The sequence below is a fragment of the Lissotriton vulgaris genome, chromosome 7 (genome assembly GCF_964263255.1).
Source record: "Lissotriton vulgaris chromosome 7, aLisVul1.2, whole genome shotgun sequence".
NCBI lineage: Eukaryota > Metazoa > Chordata > Amphibia > Caudata > Salamandridae > Lissotriton > Lissotriton vulgaris.
In genome coordinates this window covers 1,678,037,187-1,678,060,989 of record NC_141695.1, presented here as the reverse complement: position 1 = coordinate 1,678,060,989, position 23,803 = coordinate 1,678,037,187, and the positions used below count along the sequence as shown (strand labels likewise).

The 23,803-nt window shown below is 42.9% G+C and overlaps 1 protein-coding gene across 1 annotated transcript in view; it reads right to left on the bottom strand.

The window, feature by feature from the left end:
* Window positions 1-18,585, bottom strand: part of RTEL1 (regulator of telomere elongation helicase 1) — a 236,175-nt gene extending 217,590 nt beyond the window's left edge. The window contains exons 1-6 of the mRNA XM_086932747.1: window positions 18,485-18,585; window positions 17,696-17,777; window positions 5,446-5,506; window positions 5,011-5,086; window positions 3,574-3,658; window positions 2,221-2,286 (exon numbers count right to left, since the gene is read on the bottom strand). Of these exons, the coding sequence (XP_086788873.1) occupies window positions 2,221-2,286; window positions 3,574-3,658; window positions 5,011-5,086; window positions 5,446-5,506; window positions 17,696-17,743 (336 nt within the window). The 5' untranslated portion in view covers window positions 17,744-17,777; window positions 18,485-18,585. The remainder of the gene's footprint in view (window positions 1-2,220; window positions 2,287-3,573; window positions 3,659-5,010; window positions 5,087-5,445; window positions 5,507-17,695; window positions 17,778-18,484) is intronic.
* Window positions 18,586-23,803: the final 5,218 nt, after the last annotated feature.

Here is a 23,803-nt window from a genome sequence, read left to right as displayed (position 1 = left end):
TGTTACAGAATAATTTAAAAAAAAATTGTTTTAGTATTACTGTGGTATAATGTACATTGACTGTGTGGTTCTTTTTACTGACAACAACTTTTTAAGATTAATAAATGAATGTATAACTTTTTATTTTCAGTGTTTGTTATTCCTTGTTTCATATGGTTCAATCTTCTGTATGGTGGACAAGTGAATTAGACAAGTGTAATACCTGGGTTTATATGTGGCATATTGATTGAATGACGGTTAGATTACATTTTTCTACCCAAAGGGAATGTATTTTTTCTCACTGTACAGTGCCCTATTCCTTTGGGTTTAAGGGGCCACTCTTTCTTCACTAAAAGATGTAGGTGTGTTGCACCACTGGGCTAGTCACACCCATAATGTGAGCTGCCTGATGTGCTCCACAGAAAAAGGGTTCCATCACTTTAATTTTAGTGGAATTAGGACCTCTGGGACAGGGTTATACCCACTCCCCACAGGACGTGGTCATACAGGGGGCGCAGTGACCCCAATGGTAAATAACCTGTTGGCTACTACCCTTCACTCCCCTCATCGACCCTACATTCAGTATTTAGTTGACCCCTGACACAAGGAACTCAGACATGCCTGACTAAAAAAGAAGAGAACAAGGAAGAAGCAAGACCTGTTGTCTTCCTTCAGACTTGGCGCTAAGCCATTACTACCTACTCCTATCCCGATTGCGGAGAACCCAACTCGTCCTTCAGCTGTGCATTCTCCAAAAGCCGCCGAGGGCTGTCAGCACTTTACCAACCAGCCAGCATCTCCCCTGAAGTGGAGGAGCCACTTCCCTGCAACCTGCAGGCACAGATTAAATGCCCAGTTCAACGCTCTGCTGACCACAGAGTCCACCGACGCAACAGTCACCCAGGAGGAGGACACTGTGCTTCAGAGGGTTAGATCAGACTTCCCACCAGGTTTGGAGGCGCCAGGACCCTCAGGAACTGCCCTGGACCAATACTTGGGGCACCAGACCCCTTGCAGCAACCAAAGCTTATATAAAGTCCAATCCGGACTCCAACATCGCAAAGACCGACCAGCTGACAGGGGACATCAGCACTGCAGAGGCCAGCACAGACAGTGGCCAAGCTGTCCTGTTTTATGCCCTTCTGCAGGTCTTACTGAGAGCTGTGAATGCCTTTGATGCACGGGAACAGCAGGCCGAAATCCCTCTGCAACCGAGTTCTTCAGCCTGAGTCCACAAACACAAACTGTGCCCCTTGCTCCCACGACCCTCACAAACAAAACCCCCCTATAGGAGCTCCCGGACTAGTTCTCAAGCCTCGCTCTGCAGTCTGTTCCTAGGCCGCCCCCCTCCTCCCCCTTTGCCTAATGTGTAGCACGCAAGGCTACCAACCCATTCAGCACCTGGACACTGCAGGGTAGGTAAACGCAAACTGCTGGTGGATCTTGTGACCTTGACCCCTAGCACCTTAAGGCCTAAAAGGGTCCCACGAAATACGATCGCAACTACCTGTATGCAGTATATCTTTCTTTCTCCATAGGAAAGCATTACCGCGTAAAAAAGCATTAAAGTGAAATTTTTGTATACCAATCCGATGTTGGGTAGTGGAGAGAGAAGGGGGCAAGGGTAGTATGTGGGAGGAAGGGGCAAAGCAGCACCTGACGGCCTGGGAGAGGACCAGCAGGAGAGAACACCACATATGCACACAGGCGAGGGAGATCATGGAGCATAAGATGAGGAGCGAGAAAAACACACCTTCAATAGAGAGCTGCATGGGGGAGTGAAGCACATGGACAAGAGAAAGCAACCTGGAGTGGAAAGTGGGGATTGAATCACAAAAGGAGATAGCTGGAAAACATATGCATTCTCCTTGAGTGCTTAAGCAAAAAGAAAAAGAAGTTCCCTAAAAATTGAGCTTGAAAAATTACAAGTAAACAGGCTATGCTCCGGGGAGGGGATAAGCACAAGATGCACAAGCCAAGTCACCAAATTAGAAGCAAGCAAATAAAAGTGACAATAAAGTAAATCAATTGTATGCAACGGGAGATCTTTAAGCCCACTATAAGTTATTGGTAAGCTGTCGATAGGTCTTTTGCAACCAGACTGCTTGTACAGTCAGGTAGACTCGACTTATAAAGATTATATGGGTGTTTGGTTTTTTTACTTCCGCCTGGCTTAGAGACTGTCCACAAACCAGCAGTCAACCCATTCTCTACTTGTAGAAGGTAATGTAAACATCTTACCACGTTGTGTGCTTCATCAAATATCAGGACAGTCCCCTTCAAGTCAATGCTGTGGGCTCTGCGACTCTAAAACACAAGCAGTTACATAGGGTGACAAACCTCATACAGTACGGAAAGAAATGAACATACATTACAGTCTTGTGCCGATCAAAATAAAAAACATTCTACTAATAAATTATATGATGAATAACCTCAATAATTAAACACTGCATAGCAGCCTGACAACATGATGGTGGTACACAATTACGTCAGGTGATGGTGCACATTATAAGTGGTGTTGGTCTGCTGTGAGAAGTTTCAAGAATCACAATTTCAGTGAAGGTTTGGAAATGTACATAAAACTAGAAAGTGGTGTGCATAACCCTGAGGTGCAGGCACTAATATACACTAGTTCCACATTCCTCAGTGTTTGAGTTTTCTAACAATCTCATTATTCCATCGTTTCCAATTCACAGCCAAGTTTTAGTTTATATTGGTCCGGCTCCAGTAATTGGTCTTTAAAAGTCCTCACTCAAACAAAACCTTTAAACATCAAATTTCTTAAAACCTTCCTTGTCTTTGCCCTCTTCAGCACTTTACTACACTGCACATCTCCCTCGCCAGTTGCACCAATCAACGTTCCCCCTCTGGCCTTCCCACTGACCAATTTTCAGAAAGACAAGAATGCAATGTTCAGTAAATTTCTCACTTATTCGGATAGCCTTATTTACGGTTTAGAGCAGTATAACTGCCAAGAAGTATCTGTTTTCCTGCCCAACGTATTTAAAGTACTGCCATTGACATCAACACACTCTTAATATGGTGGATGTACCATCCACAAATTTTTGGCAGATGTACCATATGCGCATAACTGTGAATGAGACCCTGGGTTCTGTGCTTACTTCATGAGGCACTTTTTGAACTTTCCCCCGATCTCCAGAGTAACACATTGTACATTATTTATTTAATTTTAATAATTTCAGGGGTGTAACGGTAAGACTCGCCAAGCCAGAAGATTTAATCTTTCGAAATGCACTGACTAATACAGCAACATTATTTCATAAATAATCCTCCCCTGCACCCTAAATAACACAGGAGATGTGTATAGCGCGCACAGCTTATAATTTTACAATTCTGCAGAATGCAAACATTTCACATTAGCACATAGCTGAAACGTGTAAGAAGGAAGAGACATGGCACAGATGGACCAACAATGCAGAAGACAACATTGTTGTTGGGCTCAGCAAGAAACCCTGTAAGCCAGTAAGACATAAAAAAGCACCCATTATAGGTTTAAAACACAATAATAAGAGATGATTAAAAACAACCATTACCCGATTATCACCACAAAAAGTTGTAGATAAGAAATATTACCTTGGGGTCCAGCAGGTAATTGTATGGCATGAAGATGATATCTGCCTGCTGCCTCAGTGCTCGTGAGAGGTAATAGGGGCAGGCCCTGTGTGTAAAAAGGAATAGATTTAATATGCACTAAGTGCTGTAGCAAAGGTTTAGTATATATGAAAACAAAGGTCCACCGGGACTCTGTCTCTATGGCAGGGAACCGTTGTCCATCAATCAGCGGTATCATGAGTTAATCCATCCATTCTATGGCAGGGAACCGTTGTCCATCAATCAGCGGTATCATGAGTTAATCCATCCATTCTATGGCAGGGAACCGTTGTCCATCAATCAGCGGTATCATGAGTTAATCCATCCATTCTATGGCAGGGAACCGTTGTCCATCAATCAGCGGTATCATGAGTCAATCCATCCATTCTATGGCAGGGAACCGTTGTCCATCAATCAGCGGTATCATGAGTTAATCCATCCATTCTATGGCAGGGAACCGTTGTCCATCAATCAGCGGTATCATGAGTTAATCCATCCATTCTATGGCAACTAACAATATGCTAACCTTCTTTCTGAACCATTCATTATTTATATTTGTTTAGTATACACATGTTAATCATCATGTAGGGACAAAACAGAGACTTGTCGCATTGTGTCAAAAGTGCATACTAAACGCATATAAATGATGAATGGTCCAGAAAGAAGGCTTGCATACTGTATTAATTACAGTCCTTAAATGGTTGATGAACTTGGGGTACTGCTGACTCATAGACAACAGTACCCTGCCCTAGAGGAAGAGTCCCACAGGACCACTGGTTCCATATTATAGATATACCCAGGTCCTAGTGGGCTGGGCACATAGGGTTGGTCTTGGTTACATTACTTACTTTAGCAGCTAAGATTTAGGTACAGTCCTACCGCTGACAAGCCAACGTGCAATATCGGAGAATAACAAGCATTTGAGTTCCAAGAGCGAAACAAAACAATATCAACCCTGGCCTTTCCAAAACGAATTAAGGAAAGTTATAGACAGCCAGAGAGACTTCAAGAAGACGATTCAAGGACAGATAAGGAGCTGCTTCAAGAAGAAACGTACTGGGCCATCAAGGAGAGCCAAAGATAGCACTTAAGTAAAGGCAGGGGGACCTTCAAGGAGAGGCAGGGTGAGCATTCAAGACAAGACGAGGAAGCTTCAAGCAGAGATAGGGAAAAGCTCAAAGCGAGACCCTGGAAGGCCTTACAGAGCATCAGGGAGGCTACAGAGAAGTGCTCCATCTGCTTGGATGGATAAAGCGAGAAACCACCATGCACTCGTCCCAAAGGCTACAATGGTTAACATCGTCCCATCTACACAAGGTACCATTACAAAAATAAAGAAATGAGGTCATTGGGGAGAGCCAATGTTCCTAGGAAGTCCGGAATGATGCTGGTGGGGACAAGAGGGAGTTCCGTCCTTACCTATGCTTAGATCCACTTTTAACCAGGTCCTCAATGTCCAGGATGTTGTTGACCAGATCTTTCTCTGTACTCTTTTCTACAAAGGATGGAAACAGTAACAGCACTGTTATTTCTCTGCCAAAGGCTGCTCATCAGTACCAGACTCAGCACCTTCTGCTATTTACAAAACCAAGAAATTCTAATGAATGCACCTAAGCCATGATCTCTAGACACCCCCTTCTCTACTGCAAATCTTGGTTCCAATGTACATCAATGCACCTCATTCATTAACCTCTGCATGTCCAGTTTAGGGCTTCCAACCTATCATGCTTATCCGCCAGCTACTTTAGCCTATGACTTTAATCTTGGCAAAAACAAGAGATTCGAATAATAGCGCAGTATGGCGGGTAGCGCTGCAAAGCCCAGTGAAAACAGGAAATTATGCACTAGCCTCACCTTCCACGTTATTATAGAAATGACATGTACGAGTTGACACTTTAGCACGGCACATGTGAACCTGAAAAGGAATAAAAGTTTAAATATAAAGAGGACTGGTGACAATTAAATGAGCTGTTTCACTAACAAATACACATAATTATAGACCTACATGACTCCACACGCTGGCTAACGTATAAACATTTGCTATGCACTCTGGAAGTGTCTGAAAGGGTAGGGTTTGAGTCCGCCATGAGATCTGGATTACCAGTAAACAGTTTTCAATTATGGGCCTCTGTAATACATTTTTTAAAACCTGAATATCTCCACCTGTGTGATGGATCACAGAACACTTTTTTAAAGAGACCGATCGTGTTCCAGATACATGTTAGACATTGCGTATGTAAAGGCAAGGTTATCTTTTTTTATAACTCCAAGTAGAGTTAAAAACAAACTTATACAAAGAACTGGACTGACAAGCCCTTTTAAACTCTGCATTTCAAATAAATAATGTTATAGACACTATCTATGCAGCAGCCTCATCATAGAGGAATATGAGAGTCACTCTAAGGCAGCAGCCAGCCCCAGAGTACCAGAACTCGAGTGGTGGAAACCCTCACTCCTTATTAACAGACAAGGTAGTGGACGAATCTTAATTGCCATTACAATATATTTTCTCTCCTTGTTGTATCAGGGAGGCAGGCACCTGGTCTACGAATTTAATGAAGGTACCTATGATGAAAAATGATAGACCTCTTTCTCCTTCCATTCCCAAACAGTTGGATACCTGCCATCATGTGGAGGGACTGAAAACTGCTTTTCAAGTAGCAGTATGTCAGATATTAACTAAGCTCATACACAGCTTCTGACTCTGTAGATAAAAAGCCAAGCTCCCCGGCACAATGCAGGCGTGCACACCTATCATTCTCTGCTTTACAAAATAAGCCTTACACTGTGATAATATTGATTTAAGTCTAGTTGTACGAGGGAGGGTGCTGGAAACAGGAGTATGTATTAGTAACAGCAGAGTTGTCATAAAGTGAGCTATTTCTTTACTCATAGTTCCTGGTTTCTCAAGCTCTTAACTGTGAAGATGCCACTCCATGAGAAAAATGAGGAGGGAGGAGAAAGGAAGTATCACGTGCCCATATCTAGGTAAAAAGGATTCTACTGGCAAAATTGTGTATTACATTGTCAAGATAAGCTAGCAAAAGGCATGCAGATTGGAAACTATGCCTCATTGCATACCTCTCTGAAAGAAACAAGGCAAGGGAATGCCACCAACGCAATCTTAGCTCTATGGAGGAATGTGCACACATTCAATGTGAGGGACATTCTCTGAAAGTAACAGCAATGTGAAAGGAAGAGTTAATGTACCCAACAAGAGTGGTCTTGAATGAAAGCTTCCTTTATCTGCCACATTGTAGGTAACACAGCACTGGTCACAATAAAGGCAGTAACCCTACCACAAGCTCTAAACTCAACTGAAGAACAAGTGTATCATCAAATTTGTTGTACATTATCAGCTCTTTGGAGGGTGAATACTATCATGTAACAAGTACTACCTTTCATTCATCAAAAACGAATGCACCAACATAGCATGGAGAAGTGCAGGCGCATCCATCCCCGAGTGGGGAGTCTGGATGGTAAAGTACAAGGTGTTGAGTGTTAGTTTCAATCATCAGCAATGACAATAACTAGCCTTTCTTCAGTGTGTACAGGATATGGGCTACACAAATGGATGGCAAGAGAAAGTACACATAGGATTTTTTCATACAGTGCCAGCAGTCTCCCCCTACATAGTGTTTCCCACCATAACCTTCTTTAAAAGAAGAAAACGAACACAGGCTGGTTGCATCGCATGTGGTACATCCTGGGCATGGAACGGATATCCATCTCATTGGCCGGTAAGGGAGCGACATTTCCGGACATGTGGGGTCCCTTTCTAGTGCTACTGTCTACTGAATTTAAGGAGATTACTTGACCCAGATACCTGAGACTGTTGCGCCTTGCTGAACCGGTGCAAGTGGACTCTCAGAACACGAAGAAGGCGGGGTAGATATGCTTAAGGGAGGGGGTGGGGAAGGGCAGGGTGGAAGTGGGGAGGGTCCCGGGGTGGGGGGTAGTTTTGGTGTTTTCTAGCAAGCTCTTATGGCTTTCCCGAGGCAAGGGACAACAGAATGTGTCTCTTAATATGCTAGTATTCTTTTGTTCTATGTGGAAACCTTAATAAAGGAATTTTAAACCAAAAGTAGAAAACAAGCAAGGGGAATTAATTTCCCATCACCCATCAGCACAGGAAATGACATCAGAACACCTTGCACTCCGCTCCGCCAGGACGTACTTTATGGCAGCTGCACCAAAGACAAGCAGCGGGTGCGCCAACAGTGCACCAAAGGCAAGCCTGTCTGTGCCTGGCCATGCCTGGACGGCACCCAATGCCAGGAATCCTGGTCCGATCATCGCCCAGCGATACTATGTAGCACTCATTAGGCTGCTAGACTCCGGATGCCGTTCCCACAATGCTGCTGCACTGTGCCTCACACCACAGTAGGAGTTTTCACCTGCATCCAGTCCCAGTTCTCCAACAGCAACCACCCACACCCCCAGGCAAATACTAACAACGCCCTCTACACTACCAACACACAAGCCACACAACCATAAACAATGCCTACAGCTACACCATACGCCTCAGCAAACCTGCACATCAACACCCACTCGTATGCATGCTTCTTAACACATGATCATTCAGCAAACAGACAACCGAAACATGGAACGTGTTGTGCAGCGACACTCTCAACATCATCTCCATCACAGAGACCTGGCTCAAACCCTCATCGGCTCCCGACATCACCACAGCAATCCCAGGCTACAAGATTGCTTAACAGGGCCGCCTTCACAAGCCAGGAGGAAGACTCGCCATCATCTACAAGGAATCCATTAAATGCACAACATTCACAGAGAACAGCATCCCATTCATGGAACACTTGCCTCCTGACCACCCGAACCACGAGGCAACTTTACCAACCTCATCACTCAATTTGTCCATCGGCTCACCGTAGACTCCAGAGCCTACATTCTCCTCTGTGACATCACCTTTCACCTGGAAGACCGAAACGGCCACTGTAGCACAGCACTCCGACAGCTTGAGGAACATCAGACTCACCAAGCTTGTCTGAGACCCAACACACACTGGACCCCATCTTCACCGCAAGCGACAACATCAAATACAACTCCACAACACCGCTCACATGGACTGACCACTCCATCATTCACTTCTAAATCAACACAGCTCAAGTCAACGCGCCTACCATGGTCAGCATTCCAAGTCGCAGCTTGGGCAAAAGCAGACTGGTTCAGCGCCTTTAGCACAGGTTAACGTATCCCACAGGCAATGTGAACAAGGACATCAACTTCTTCAACAACTAGATCAGGAATTGCGCGGACTCCCTCACAGCCATCAAAGATAGTAGATCATCAAACAAGTAGGCCAGTTGGTACATAGAAGACCTCCGAGACACCAAATGACAATTTAAACAGCTAGAAAGGAAAGGGAGAGCCAGTCAGGACACCACCAATAGAACTACCTACAAGGCTGCACTCAGATAATATCACCAGCAAATAAGAGACACCAAGAAAAAAGCACTAGTGGACCACATTAAAGAAAGCTGCAAGGATATCTTCTCGATCGTTAATGATTTCACCTTGCCATCAGCCACTGTCAACAAAATCGCTGCCTCCCAACAGCTCTGCGACAACCTATTCAACTCCTTCCACAGCAAAATCACAAACATCTACATCAACTTCGCACACTAACCCAACCCCAGAGAACTCATTACTAACCTACCCAACACCAACCAAGACTGAATGGACAACCCTCACCAGACAACAGCAATCATGTGGACCATCCACTCAGAGGCCCCAACAGACCCATGCCCCCACCACATCTACAACCTGAGAACATCACCAGTCAGCACCACCCAGACCCACATAATGAAATTCAATCAGCTCCGTCACTTTCCCAGATGAATGGAAACATACAGAAATCAACACCCTCTTCAATTAGTCCACAGCTGATCTGAAGTAACTTCCGATCCATCTCCCTGCTCCCCTATTCAGCCAGTGATTGAGAAGGCCATTAACAACCAACTCACAACCCACCTGGAACTTCACCATCTTCTACACAACACTCTTTAAGGCCTCAGAAAGAACGACAGCATCGAAGAAGCACTCATCGCGGTCACCAACAACATTTTAATCTTCTTGGACTGAGGAGAAACAGGGCCCTCATCCTGCTTGATTTCTCTCTGCCCTTTCATAAAACCCTCATCATAAGACTCCACGAAATTAGCATACAAGGATCCACTCTCAAATGGATCTCTTCCTTACTTGGGGGGAAGAACCCAAAGGGCCAAGTGGCCACCCTTCACATTAGAGACCAAGAAACTGATATCCGGAGTCCCACTGGGATCATCCCTTAGCCCCTCTTTTCAACATATACATGAGACCGCTCGCCAACATCATCCAATAACAAGACATCACCGTCACCTCTTATGCCGATGCCACCCAATTCGTCCTCTCTCTGACGGACAAGACAACCACCACCAGAATCAACTTCACCAACTGCATGACATTGGTTGCAGACTGGATGTGAACCAACTGCCTAAAGCTCAACTCTTAAATTCAATGGGGTAACCCTGTGTCCCTCAGAACCTGGGTATTGATAATAAAGTCTACAGATGGTTCTGTCGGGTAAACCAATTGTTTAGTACTTAATAACGATCATTTGTAGAAACAAAGTTTAATGAATTACTTTATAGACCTGTTATAGAACACACACACAGAGCTACTCATTAGTTCAAATGTAGTATTTACTAATTTGTATATGGCTGTCACATCTTATAAGTTCAACATTAAGTAACATATAAATAAGGTGATTATGGTATTAAGTTCAACTTAACAAGACCTCCCCATGGAACTCCACCTGGAGGCGTCAGAGCTAGGACCAACACCCAGACCATCAGACCAGGCCAGAAATCAAGGGATCATCCTAGACAACAAGCTCAACATGACTGCTCATGTTAAAGCAGTTTGCACCTTCTGCTTACACATCCTTTACATGCTTTGAAAGATCTTCAAATGGTTGCCTCAGAACACCACACAGACAGTCACACAAGCACTCATAACCAGCAGACTGGACTACGGCAAAACCAGCAGACTGGACTAGGGCAAAACTATCTATGCCGGAATCTCCAAAGAACTCCTACAGACTCCAGACCATCCAGAACACCACTGCAAGACTCATACTCGACCTCTCACACCGCACCCCCATCAAACTGCACCTCAGGAAGCTTCACAGGCTCTCCATTCACAAGCACAGCCAGTTCAAACTTCTCACATACAAAGCCCTCTAACACAGGACCAGAATATCCGAACAGCCATATACATTTTCACCATCCCACCAGACTTCTAAGCTATGCCTCACTCGCACACATTACCCGCATCTGCAAAAGCAAAACTACTTCGCACCCAAGACATGGAACAACCTTCCTCAACACATAAGAGCCTCCTCCTCACTTCTTGAGTTCCGCAAGAAGCTGACAACCTGGCTCTTCATAAAAGTAACTTGGGGGGCCACACACCAACACTCCTGCCCAAGCACTAGGATACTCATATAACACAACACATAAATGGTTTCATTAGCTAGAGTATCAGACCTCAGTATATTAAAAAGGAAAGGACCAGCAGACTAGACATTTGATGTGCCATTAGCGGTTGTGATACCCCTGCAAGAAAACTCGCCAGGGTGTGCAGGGCCTAAAATGTAGAGAGCAGAGTAAAAAAACTGTGGCAAGTAGGAGCGACTATTTTGAGTGTAGGGCACCCAAGAACTGGGAGATCCTTTGAAAGACCAAGGATAGAGTAGAGAAGACAGATCAAAGGAAAGCCTATCCAAGTTTAATTACTTCAGTTTTTGCTACACCTCATTAAATGTTCTCCTCGGTGCTTGCACTTTTACGTACATTAAAAAGATTCAGCAATTTTGTGGTTTTCCTATTGAGGCATTAGTATGTCGAGCTGCTTGTAGGATACATTCTCTGCCTTTTTTAATTGAGGAATCTGGCTGTGAGTGATCTCTGAGGGACTCATGGAGAGGGTCTGGAGACCAAGCCTCTGGCACTCGTTCTACTGATTTGGTTGAGAGTTGTAAGATATATTGTTCAAAAAATTATTTAGTTCCTGTTTCTTCAAATCACTTGGGGAAGACTAAAAAAACTCAAGTTATTATTTCGCCTGGAGCATCCTTTCGCATCTGCTCTATCATACAGGTCCCTGGCTACTGCAAGACACTTGTAAATTCTTTCCCTTGATATACCAACTTCAAGTCTCAACATTTGGCATGGTCTTCAGAAGTTTGGACCCCCTACACCATTTTCTTTAATCCAAGCGCAATAGACTAACTTTAACTGTCACTGCATACATGTTTTCTTAAGCCTCCCTTGAGTTATAACTCTGTCAACATGGACTCATCACTTTGAATATTCGGTCAAAGGGGCAAAAGGTTGCTTGTTTTCTGTGTGCTTCTTTGAGACATTGTTTGAGAAGTTGTATATCGGGTCATAGAATTACACTCCACAGGTTTGGCCACTTTATCTTAACCCATGTCTATCAATTTGGATCAAGTAAGTCTTTGTCAGTATTAGTCAGTCACAATAGCTCTGATGCATCCAGGTAACAACAAGGAACAATCAATTAATTGTGGATTATGGAGGTCAGCTATCCCAGGGCGAAGACAAGAGTAGACGGAGCAATCTCTACAATGGCGAAAATCATCTGAACATGTGAGCCAGGGTACCAAAAGTCTTGTTATGTAGTGTATCAGGGCAGCACTAGGAGATGTACTGGTGTAGTTCTTTGTCAGTCACTGTCAAAAATTGCAGGCTTCAGTTATTAATTTGTAGCAAATTCACGTAGATTCAGTTATTTTTAATATTTTACTTTGTCCCAAATAGAGGTTGTAGGCTGCACACCTTATTTCTAGACTTGGGCCCAGAGCATGGACACTGTCCAAGTATATAGCTTGCAGGGAGGCACTGCTTCCAGAGGAGCAGTTGACCCTACCGGCAAAGAACAGTGATTCTTACTGTTGCATGTCACAGACAATTACTAGGGCTCTCCCTCAATTGAAGAATGATGTCCTGTTCTATTGGTGAGGGTCTCAGTAAAAAGCCCCCAGGCTCCACAGCGCTGGCCATCAAGGCCCACCCAACCACCTAATGAAGGGGATGTTCACCCGTGCTTAATGTGTAAAAATCGAAGTGCCACAGCCCTCGACAGGAAGCTAAAGCAGCTTGCATTTCCCATTGCCTCTGCCAGCGCTGCTAATGACTGTACCAGCACAACAACTAACCATCTCACGCCTAAAAGTGTGACAATACAGACTATTCCAGACCACTAAAAGCTACAGGAATGGTTCAGGCAGCAAGTACTTGCCATTTTAAATGCTAATTAAATAACTGCTATTGTGTTCATTTCAAAAGTAACAAACAGCGCCCCAAGAAGCTGACTGCCATAAGAGCAAGTGTTGACTATTCAGTGCCAGTGCTCAGCACCAGAAAAGACTGGAACAGATTAAGCACTGCTGTTCGCAGGCATTACCAGTTCCTGCTTTCACCACATCTCTGGGGCAAGCTGTGACCCCACTCGCAGCCCGACCCTCAAAGACCTGTAGTGCTACATCCCAGCGCAAGGGCCACAGGATCAGTCCACGGCCCAGAGGCCCAGTCCATGTCATCTCACCACCCAAGATCACCTGTTTGCAGCTCCACAAGTCTGCTCCCAAGGCGTCGGCCTGCTCCAGGTCCCGGAGGTTCCAAGACTTGCTGAAGCGGATCTGTACTCATTTCTTGCTAGGGGTGCGAGCCCCCCTGTTTTCTAGTCGGTGTAGGGAACCCTGCTGCCTTGACAGATTGAAACGAAAGTAGGGGGGATTACATCCACACCCTCAAACTTGGTTCAGAAGTGCTGTGGTAGCACCTTTCGGCTGGTTTCGATGCTGCTTCAAGGCTAGTTATTCTGGGGTACTGCTTGCCATGTTTTAGCTCAGCATCGATAAGGATGTTACAGGATATAAACCTTGGTTTTTTTAGCTTTTCTTTACAATGACTTGTTGGCAGAGGCGTAACTAGGCCCGAACTTCGGGGGACCAAGACTGCCAGCCAGGGCTGGCCCTAGCACTGTTCACGCACGGTGCAAAAGTCTTTTTTGCCGCCCCTCCCCCATAAATCCCTTCACTACCACTCGCCAACAATGCACCTTATCTCTCTATAGCCCCTTTCTGACAAACATTTCATTTTTTTTCATAGGGCTACTTGTAGTTTACTCACACTTAGTTCTGTGATCTGCATGGTACACCTTCTTTGTAGCAGGCACATTAACCCTATGCGCTGTGTGGGTGACAGCAGTGCCCATGTGAGTACACGGTGACCGATGCAACACTGTGAGAGTAGGGTGAGAGGAGTGACTGCAGGGTGAGTGAGGTGACTATATGAATTTGGGGGCAGATGTAAGTGCAGAGTGGGACAAATGAACGCATGGTTAGTGTTGGGCTTGTTTGAGTGAGATTGCAAAGTGAGGGGGACAGGTGAATGAAGTGTCCCATGAGTGCAGGGTGAGTATTGTGCTCATGTGACTGCAGGTTGAAGTACAGGTTGAACAGTGTATTGTCAGTGCAGGGTGATCACTGTCAGTGCAGGGTGAGCAGTGTGATCATGTGACCACAGGGTAAGTGGAGGGAGAACAGTGTGAGTTCATGGCGAGTGGCATAAGTGCTGTGTGGTCATTTTGAGTGCAAAGTGAATGGTGTGAGCGTAGGATGAGTGTGAAAGTGAAGGACGAGAGTTGCCTGAATGCAGGGTGCATTCCCAGACACTTGAAGTAACTCAGCATGTTATTGAGGGCTGGCGTAGGTTCTCAGATAGAAGTTCAACTATTTCTATTATGCAATTATTCAGAGACCGGGCCGGACTGGCCGTAGCGGGGACTAGTTGTTTTCTCGGTAGGCAGAAGGGTGGGGGCTGGTTTTGCAATATTGGCCCCTGTACCAAGCAGCTGCAGTGTTTTCCACGTGCATCTCTGCCCCCCTGACCTCCCCAGCCCAAACCCCCCTCCTCTGCGACCGGTCCGACTCAATTGCCAAGGCCGGTTTGCGTTCCCAGTCCGGCCCTGTTCAGGGATCGAGGGTGGGAGAAATAAATATTGTGCTCATCCTGCAACAAACTTCCAGTCTTGTGATTAGGGTTGCCAGCTCATTATATTGATTTCCTAGACATAACAAAAATTAGAAGTCACCAAAAGCCTATTTTCAGCACTTATCTGTGTATACTTGGAACAGCAAATATAAATAGAAAGCATTTTTAATTGTTATAGGGCTGCCTGAATGAGCCATGACTGATAATTAAAGGGAACAAAGACAGAAAAGTCACTTTACAAATGAATACATATAATTTTATTTATAACCCTATTTAGTGTCAAGAAGAGGCCTTTGCAGGCTCTTTAAACAACAAATGGCTGGTATTTTTCTTTTGGCAACCCTACTTTATATTTCTTTTCATGAAATGCTTTCTAACACTAGGGCAGTAAAGGTAAAATTCAAATGTAAGTATTAGGCAGAGTGGGGGCCTAGGGGGAACGTAGCCTCAGTAACCAGTTTACAAAGTATGGAAATATGCAAATGGTCTTTAAAGACCTGTGAAAAACTTGGGCGTGCCCGAGTTAAGGCTCCAGACACTGCCCAGCCGAGCCCACTGCAGCTCGAGCTACAGCAGCACGGGTTGAGACACACGATTGGGGGAGGGGGGCGGGCAGGAGGGGCTGAAGCCTTTTCGTCCCAATGGGCGTAGCACGCCTGCTTGTTGGCCATCTTCTAAAGTCCCCGCACACCAAACTTCATTTTCTGACCAATCGAACAATCTCCTTTAGCGTGACCATCTGGCATACAAGAATACAGAAGAAGCACTTGTCATGAAAAGGTAAATTGGTGACTAAGAAAGCAGAGGAGGGAGAAGACTAATGACAACATTAAGAAAAGAAAATGCACTAGTGCCACAGAGTGCTTGGGATAGAAAAAGGATCCCAAATGAGGTAAAAAACAAAAGGATAAAACATTTTGTAAAATACATAAATTGACAGGAGAGCAGCCTTTTCTCAAAGATCCTTGCTCCAAACTTCTCTCTTTTAAAAATGTTATACGAGGCGAGCTAACCAGCAGTCCAAGTTGGCCACATTTTCTTATAGCTCCTGATAACGGTTCCTTCTCTTGAGCAGCGCAATTGTGAAGAAATGCAGAGCTCCCAATAAGAGTCTATTAGCAATACGAAAATGTTGCCTTTGATTTGTGTTGTTCAGCTGAAAAATATCACGGAGAGCGAACCTATGAGGCTCTTGGGAAGGACGCCTCTTGTTGGTGGAGCCAGAGGTTGAGAGAGCGAAACGTTGGTCCCCCCACCTTCACCATAAACACAGCCTACATGAGTTCCCAGGGTTCCAAGTGGGCGGGGTGTCTCCGAGGACTGAAGGAGGCAAAAAACCACTGCTGGACGATTTACAAAGGGGTGCTGTGATTAGAGTTCTTGGTGTTACATCAGAGATAACAGGCCAAAATGGAGAACATCATAAATCCATTGCACAATTACGTCTACACCAAAGACTGTCAGTAGACAAGCATGGCTTTCAATCTCTCTGGGAAGGGGAAGAGGCACAGCCATGATTGTATAAAATGGTGGGCATGAGAGGCAAGACTCTACGTTTGGCGACTTTAAATATTGTCGTATATGGAGACTACTGCTTCCTTCTCTTTCCTTTTCCGAGTCCCGAAAAGAGGACAAGGAAGAAAGCGCGCTTGACAAAGAAAGGGAGATGAATTGCTTGAATATTCAGGCCTCCCCTCTGTTACCTAGTTTACATGAAAGTGGAATATGGTGGTTTCAAATACGCATTTTGAGCAGCCAAAACATTTCAATTAGGAGTGAAATGTGAAAAGTGATTCAAAGCTTGGTGTTACATTTAGAGGTTTTCTCTTGTGTTTAGTCATTATGAGAGTGGGAGGGGACTTCAATGTTGTCAGGTCACTTGTTAATGCTTGTTCTTTGGAGGAGGGAGGGACTGAAGGTAGGTGGGTTCCTAGAGTAGCTCTGGGTTTCAACAGTTATCTATCCATTGACTCTTTTTGGGTTTTGCATCACAACAAAGCAAAATCCATGCAGTGACTAATAGGTTAGTCAGCTCAATACCGCCGAACCACAAAATCCCATTGTAACATGAAACAGCCCCCCCACACACACACTCTAACGCTCCCCCTCCCCAAGTCACTTCCAGGTGGCCCTGCTTCTTGATAGCATGTTCTAATGTCCCAACTTGACGTGTCTGATCTCCTATAGTAAAGATGGTTTCCCGTTTAAAATCACATGGTCATTGCCACTCTCTCCCTTATCAGTATCTGCACTCATGTGCATCATCATCATCTCAGTCAACGGTGCCAGGGGTCCTCCCCGACAAGTTCACTGTCTCTCTGCTCTTGAGCATTTTTTCTGTATTACAGCGATTTGAATGATAAAAATGTTAGAAGTACTTTGTCACTGATTCTCCATTTGAAGGAGTCAGTTGTGTCTGGCTTTTGTTGTATTGATAAAATGTGGGTTGGACAGAATTTTGTTCTCCCAACAAAGAAATGCGAGTCTGTAGCAAAAACAACCTTGACTCAAAATGCTTCTGCGTGCCTGTGCAAAGACAGTGATATTCGGGAATTTTGAATTTTAACAATCTCATGTTGAAGAACTACATGTGCCTGTCAAGTCCTATACCAATATACTATGTGTTCCCTTAATCATTGTAGGCCCACAAGTGTTTTCATTGTTGATGATGCCTTCTTTAAACCACGGTTTAATAATGATGAACATACTCCAACTGACGCATGAAATGTCTACCTCAACATGTTTACTCCTCGGGAAGGTCTACAATACCAGAACAAGCACATCAAGCTCCACCTTTGGAGAATATCTAAAGTCACATCTTCCAATCACAGGCACAATAATTTGATATTTGCTCTCTGTAATAGCATGCATTGTCCCTTGTGATGGTTGAGAACTGCATGCTGAACTGCATGCTCTCATAAACTGTTTTCCAAAAGCACCCAAGTCTGATCCTGCTGAGGCTGACTGCTCCATAATTCCTTCAAGACCAGATCTGGAATCCTGAGGACTGACAGACATACCTTCGCATGGTTACTCTCCTGCTTCATTACTTCAGGGTGGATACACATCTGCTCCCGGGAGCCCAGAACACAAACCTTCGGCCTATTTTAAAGAAGAAATAAAACTGTAGCGATATACATGATAGCCAGAGAAACACAATCGAGTAGCAAGTACTGTCAACCACAAATTCACAGATTCTGTCCTTTCACAACAATCATGGAACTGCGATATGGTGTTTACTGCAGATAAGTCACACCAATCAACAATGTCACTCGCCACACTCATTATGCTTTAGCTTTCCAATCATTACATTTTGAATGACCAAGAATAAAAGGTGCAAATAAAGACTTATTCCCTACAACTCTGGGAAAAATCTGGAACAATCTTTGCCACTGCAAATAAAATCATTAAAAAAATAAAGCAACAATGAAATTTATTTCAGAAATTTTGTGCATTCAGTCGAGAAGCAGGGATTTCTGTGCAACGGTAACATTCATGAGATTAGTACAAATAAAGATATTTAACAAGAAAATACTATCTGTCGCGGATCTTGCCAACCCACCCAAAAATAATCCATCTCTATTCCTCAAAGTTGCCACTCCTTAATCAGTGCAATCCTGCTTCTCAGGCCTTCATTCTCATGCATGTCAAAAATGTCTTTGATAAAGCACAGAATTCTTGTTCATGCTCCTAGCTGCTTTGCATGCTTGAACACCAACTTATTTCCCCCCACTCAGTACATGCTCAGCTTATACCTCGGATCCAATCTTAGCAATGACAACGGAGTCACATGCAGCAGTTTTATTTACCTGTATAAAGTGTTCTTGAGCTCACCTATGACCTGGGTAAGCTGGGAATGGGTCCTGGATGCATATATGATCTTAGGAATATCAGTGTAGTAAGCTGCAGAAAAATACATTGACAAAAATCACTGACTGATATCATCACCGTTCACCAAGTTTCTCACATTAAACAGAAACCTTATATTTCATCACATACAGAAATCTTTGTAGGGTGCCCAATAAATACTCCCCAAGCAATGACTGTTACAGTAAGTAAAATTACCCATCACTAATTTAAAGATCAAATAGCTCAGGAAATGCTAAAAACAGTGTAATGAGCAAAGCATACTCAAGCTAGAAATACTGAAAGAAACTAGCAAATTATTTTAGATCCAACAACCTGATAAACAACAACCCTTTTGCAGAAATTAGATATGCCTCACATGGCGGGCAGATGAGAGACTCTTGATAAGAAAGAGAGAAACAGGCTTTGAAGAATATTGCGAGAAAATAAAAACCTACACATGAACAAGTACTTCGTTACACACTTGTTCATGACGAAGTATATGTAAATGAATATGCAAATCTTAATTGAGGGGTAAGTCCTGCAAGGACGACAAATTGATATGGATGACATTTTACACAAGAGACCTTGGGTGAAATTCTCAATTTTTGCCCTTTGTGACGGTTGCAAGATTTCCTGACTTGAGTTCATCAGAGTAAATCTTTCTAGCTCGCTACAAGAATTTTTACTGCATCGAGAAATTATTTTCCCTCTACTTAAACCCAGCCAAGATGGAGGAAGAATAAAGACCTTCTATTCAAGTTTGCCTTTTCAAAGAATGTGTCTATGTTCATTGGCAAGCAAATCCAAACCAAGATAAAGGCAAGTGGGCGGGAACTGTGGTTCAAAATAAATGGCCTTCCACCCTATTTATATCAAAAACAAAAAGAGCACAGTGAACCAACAATGCTATCATTATGAAACAGACTATTATGCTTGAGCTACATTTAATTTATGACATAGAACCCTCTACCATCAATGGTGGTGTGTTTCATCAGAGTGCCCTCCTACACCCAAGACAAACTGAAACATCTGGTTGGCTCAATCATGTGGGGAGCACAAGAATGCATGTTGATGATTTTTACACAAGTGATGGAATCCCCAATAAAAAAATTTTTAAATTATCTTATGGGACACCCAATATATTTGCTGATCAGGCTAAAATTGGGTAGTGATGTTAGGAATATAATTATTCCTATGTCAAACAGGCAACATTTTTCAGCCATAAATGAAGTCCTCCCTGGGTCAATGATTTTCATCAGAACCTAGGGTTCCTAATGCTAGATCTATTGTAATGAAGTGTATGTGGCGTAAGGTATAGGAAGGGAGAAAAGTAACAAACAATTAAAGAGGGGAGAGGAGTTGGCCTAACGGCTAGGACGGTCGACCTCGGGAAAAACGCTGAACATCCTGTGATTCTGGGCAAATCACTTAATCTCCCCGTGCCTAACAAAAACTAATGTGTCCTCATGTAATGCAACTGGTGCTATGAAAAGCGCTCTGATATCCGATTCGGGTCAAGTTCGCGCTATATAAAACTCTGTAAAAAAAAAAAACATCTTTTAAAATAAAGGTATACTTAAAGTACATTAATGCTGGTATATTGATGCTGATGATGATAAAGAACACACAATCACATAACAATATAAAAATATAAAATGGCTAGTAAAGAAAACAACTGTTGATGCCACATTGAGTGGCACCCAACTGATACACTGCAAAAAGCACATGTGAAAAAGTCACACCTAATTGTGAGAGACCAAACGAGTAGAATCAGTATTTCTATCTTCCCCTATAACTGATGGCTAATTGCCCCATAGACAGGAATTAGCAGACCCTCCCTGTAGTCATACACGGTTATGAGATGGAGGTAAGTAGAGTGGCAGTTCATTAGAAAATAGAGGGCTTTGTCATACCGCAATGAAAGGACAAACATTAAAAAGAGGGAACAGAACTTTACTGGTACTTCATCATTGGAAGTATCTAACACCCCTCTGAATGGCAGTGATCGGTGTGTGTTGAGCCAAACAAGTACTGAAGCAGGAGAGAGAATCAATGGACAGCATAGCACAATTTGATGCAAACCTTGTTCTACAAGGCTGGCTAGTCAGTACCTCAAGAAAGACTGCGGTGTTTGTGAAACATTTAGGTGATTACATTAATCTTGCAATCACTTTAGATCGTTTGACATCATATAAGTAGTGATGGGTTGTGTATACATTAGACTATAATATTAATATGCCTTCACTGTGAGATTCTTTTTGGGTTATTTACGTTAACAATGATAAGCAGTTTTACCACAAAGCAACTCTGGAATGAATATTTCATAGGCCCTTCATACACGTGGGATGCAGAATCCTTTGAGTGCTTATGACATCGGATGCAACCGCTTCAGAATATCAAAGCTGCTTGGGTGTCTTCCCTTCAGTACTTATTTGGTATAACAAGCACCTGACAACTAAGCTTCATCAGAGTGTTGGAAGCCCTGTACACTAGAAACTAGGTACACAGACGTTGACGAAGTAAGTGGAGAATTATGGTCCCTCTGTTCAATCTTTGACCTCTCATTGCAGTTTAACAAAGTCCTCCATATTTAGTGATCTGCCCGTTTACTTACCTCCTTCTGGTAATCGTGTGTGATTACACGTAGACACTACCAGCTCCTCTCTATTGGGCAAAACTCTTCTACAGGGTAGGATGAGATACTGACTCTACCCTCCTGCCTGCTTACATATCATATAGCGGTCAGTTTTTACTAGAGTACTTTCCAGTGCATTCCAAAGTGGGAATGAATGCAGATTTTCTATGCAGGCAATGTATATTGCTATAGGATTACAAATAATATGAATTGATATCTGTCAATCCTTCATATCTATATTATAGTCATCAACATACCAACATCAATGATTCTGCGTGTACCCTTGTGCCGGGGAAGCGCAAAGAGGTGCTGCACTAGGGTTTCACTAAATGCCTGGATTGTGAATTACTTTATTTGATTGATTCTGTGTTTCTTTTATTTGAATGGTGCTTTCACATACTTGGGCTTATGTTATCCTGCCAACACACATCTGCCTCTGTTGTGTGGGGGATTTCTGGTGTTGTTTTGTTTGTTAACTTTATTTTTTTTTAAAGTTATGCAAATGCCAATAAAAATATATATTTTTTTTTAAATCAATGATACTGTGAGTATACCTATAATTGTTTGGATTAGTTTTGTTTTCTCCCTCCACATAACTTACTCTTAACTATTTTAGGCTGGAGATAGAATTAGAGTGACCATGCCACTGACCCGTGCTGGGCTTCATTTATAACTGAATCACGTTGACCATTTAATGGGGGAATGACTGTAATTCCTAGTGTAACTTCTTGATTTTGGTACCTATTGTAAAGATATTGGGGGACCCAATGGATATTTTGACATTTTCATTTAATAGGGATCACATCACTTGTGAAAAGATCCTTCCAAAGCCATATTCGTACTCTCTACATGGTTGAGCCCACCAGGGTGAAGCATTTTGTCCTGGGTGTATGATGGAATCCTATGATGAAACATGCCACCAATGCCAGATGAGGGTTCAAAGTCCTCAGTTTAATATAGTTCAAGCATATTGGTCCGTTTCATGACAAAAGCATAGATTATTCATTATAGTCTTTTTTTATTCACTGTTCAGAGGCAAATGTATATTTCGTTCTCTCCAAGTTAAATTTTTATGACATATGGTCACAAAGGTCACAATGTTCACACAATGTGGGAAACATCAAAACACTGCCACAAGTTTGCAAAGTCTTTCAGACAACAGTTTGCAAGAGAAGAACATTTCAACTTTACATCTCCTTAAGAGCTTTTTTAATCAAGGAATCCACTTGGTAAAAGGATTTAGCTACTTTTGGGGAAGCGTGTCCAGCTTTGAGGTCCTCTAGCTCGCTTTTGGCAAGAGGGCTAAATAAAAGATGTCCACCATTAGTCTATACATTTCTGTTTCAGATTTATTTCAGCTTGGTAGCAGATATCTGTGCTGTCTGCAATATCATGAAGTACTTTGCTTATTATTAAAGAATTTGGCCAACTCTTTACAACGGGTATCCTACAGTTAAGCAATAGTCGTGGATTTGTTAGAAGTTAGAGGTCATACTATTTCCAATGGCTTCCTGGTTCAGTTTCTGATGCTTTGATTTGGATTTTGAGGAAAGCAGTTTTTGTACACAGGATATTATTTTTATATTATTTTGTGTATTTTAAGATCTTGGTTACAGTGGGTTGGGGGTTTTCTGATTGCCTGGAAGACACTCGTGGCTTCAGGAAAATAGTTTGCAGAGATCCAAGCGAGTCATAGGACAAGTGGCCCAACAACAGGACCAAGAGTGTGCCTAAAGTCATCTAGCATCCCTCAACATTGAGAAAAAAAATAAAACAAGATTTAGAGAGTACATTAAATTTTACTCTTTGGTCTAACAAATAAAAATAAACAAAAAATACGCTGTAAACTACAACATGTGTCTAGACACTGAAGGAAGGATAATGTGGTAAAAAGGCAAATAATACCCTTTACTTGGAATGCATTCCCTCTTATTTTTAGAACCATGATTTAATGGTCAGGTATTTCTTAACTAGTTTGCCTTAATTAACTTGCGCTTTATTCAGCTTCGAAAAGAAGCTCTTTGATCACTTGCAAAAGCGAATGTGGCAGCTATTCAATTGTTTCTAAATCAATGATGCTTAACTGTGCTCACCACTTTTTCTTTAGGCAGGAAAGCATGCAACAGCAAAGACGGATGTTGTCCCATCCGCTGAACAATACATATTCAAAGTTTATTATCACTTCCAACAATAAAAGTGATGCGGAAAGTAGGCTAGGTGAATAGGATTGCCAAGTACGGTGTGGAGGATATAGAAGCAGACAAGAAAGAAAATGAAACTGGCTTAGCAAGTGGAAATTATGCAAAATCTAAGTGTCTTGTTCAGTGGTCAGCTAGCACAGAAGAATGCTGGGTAAAGCCTATCAGTAAGGGTTGCCCAAGTTTCTGGTTATAGTAGAGACAACCCCAACACCATCAACCAAGGTAAAATGGAAGGAGATGTCAATGGTGTGCTGTGGTTCAGATACACCATATTATTACCCAGGAATTACCAAATTGTATAATGCTGGGCGACTCTTTAGTTTACTGTATTTCAGATCCCTATTATCCTTGAAGGCACTTAAATAAAATGCATAATCACAGTACAAAAATGATGTGATAGTTGTAATCATGCATAAAGGAAAAAAACTTCTAAGGAATAATTA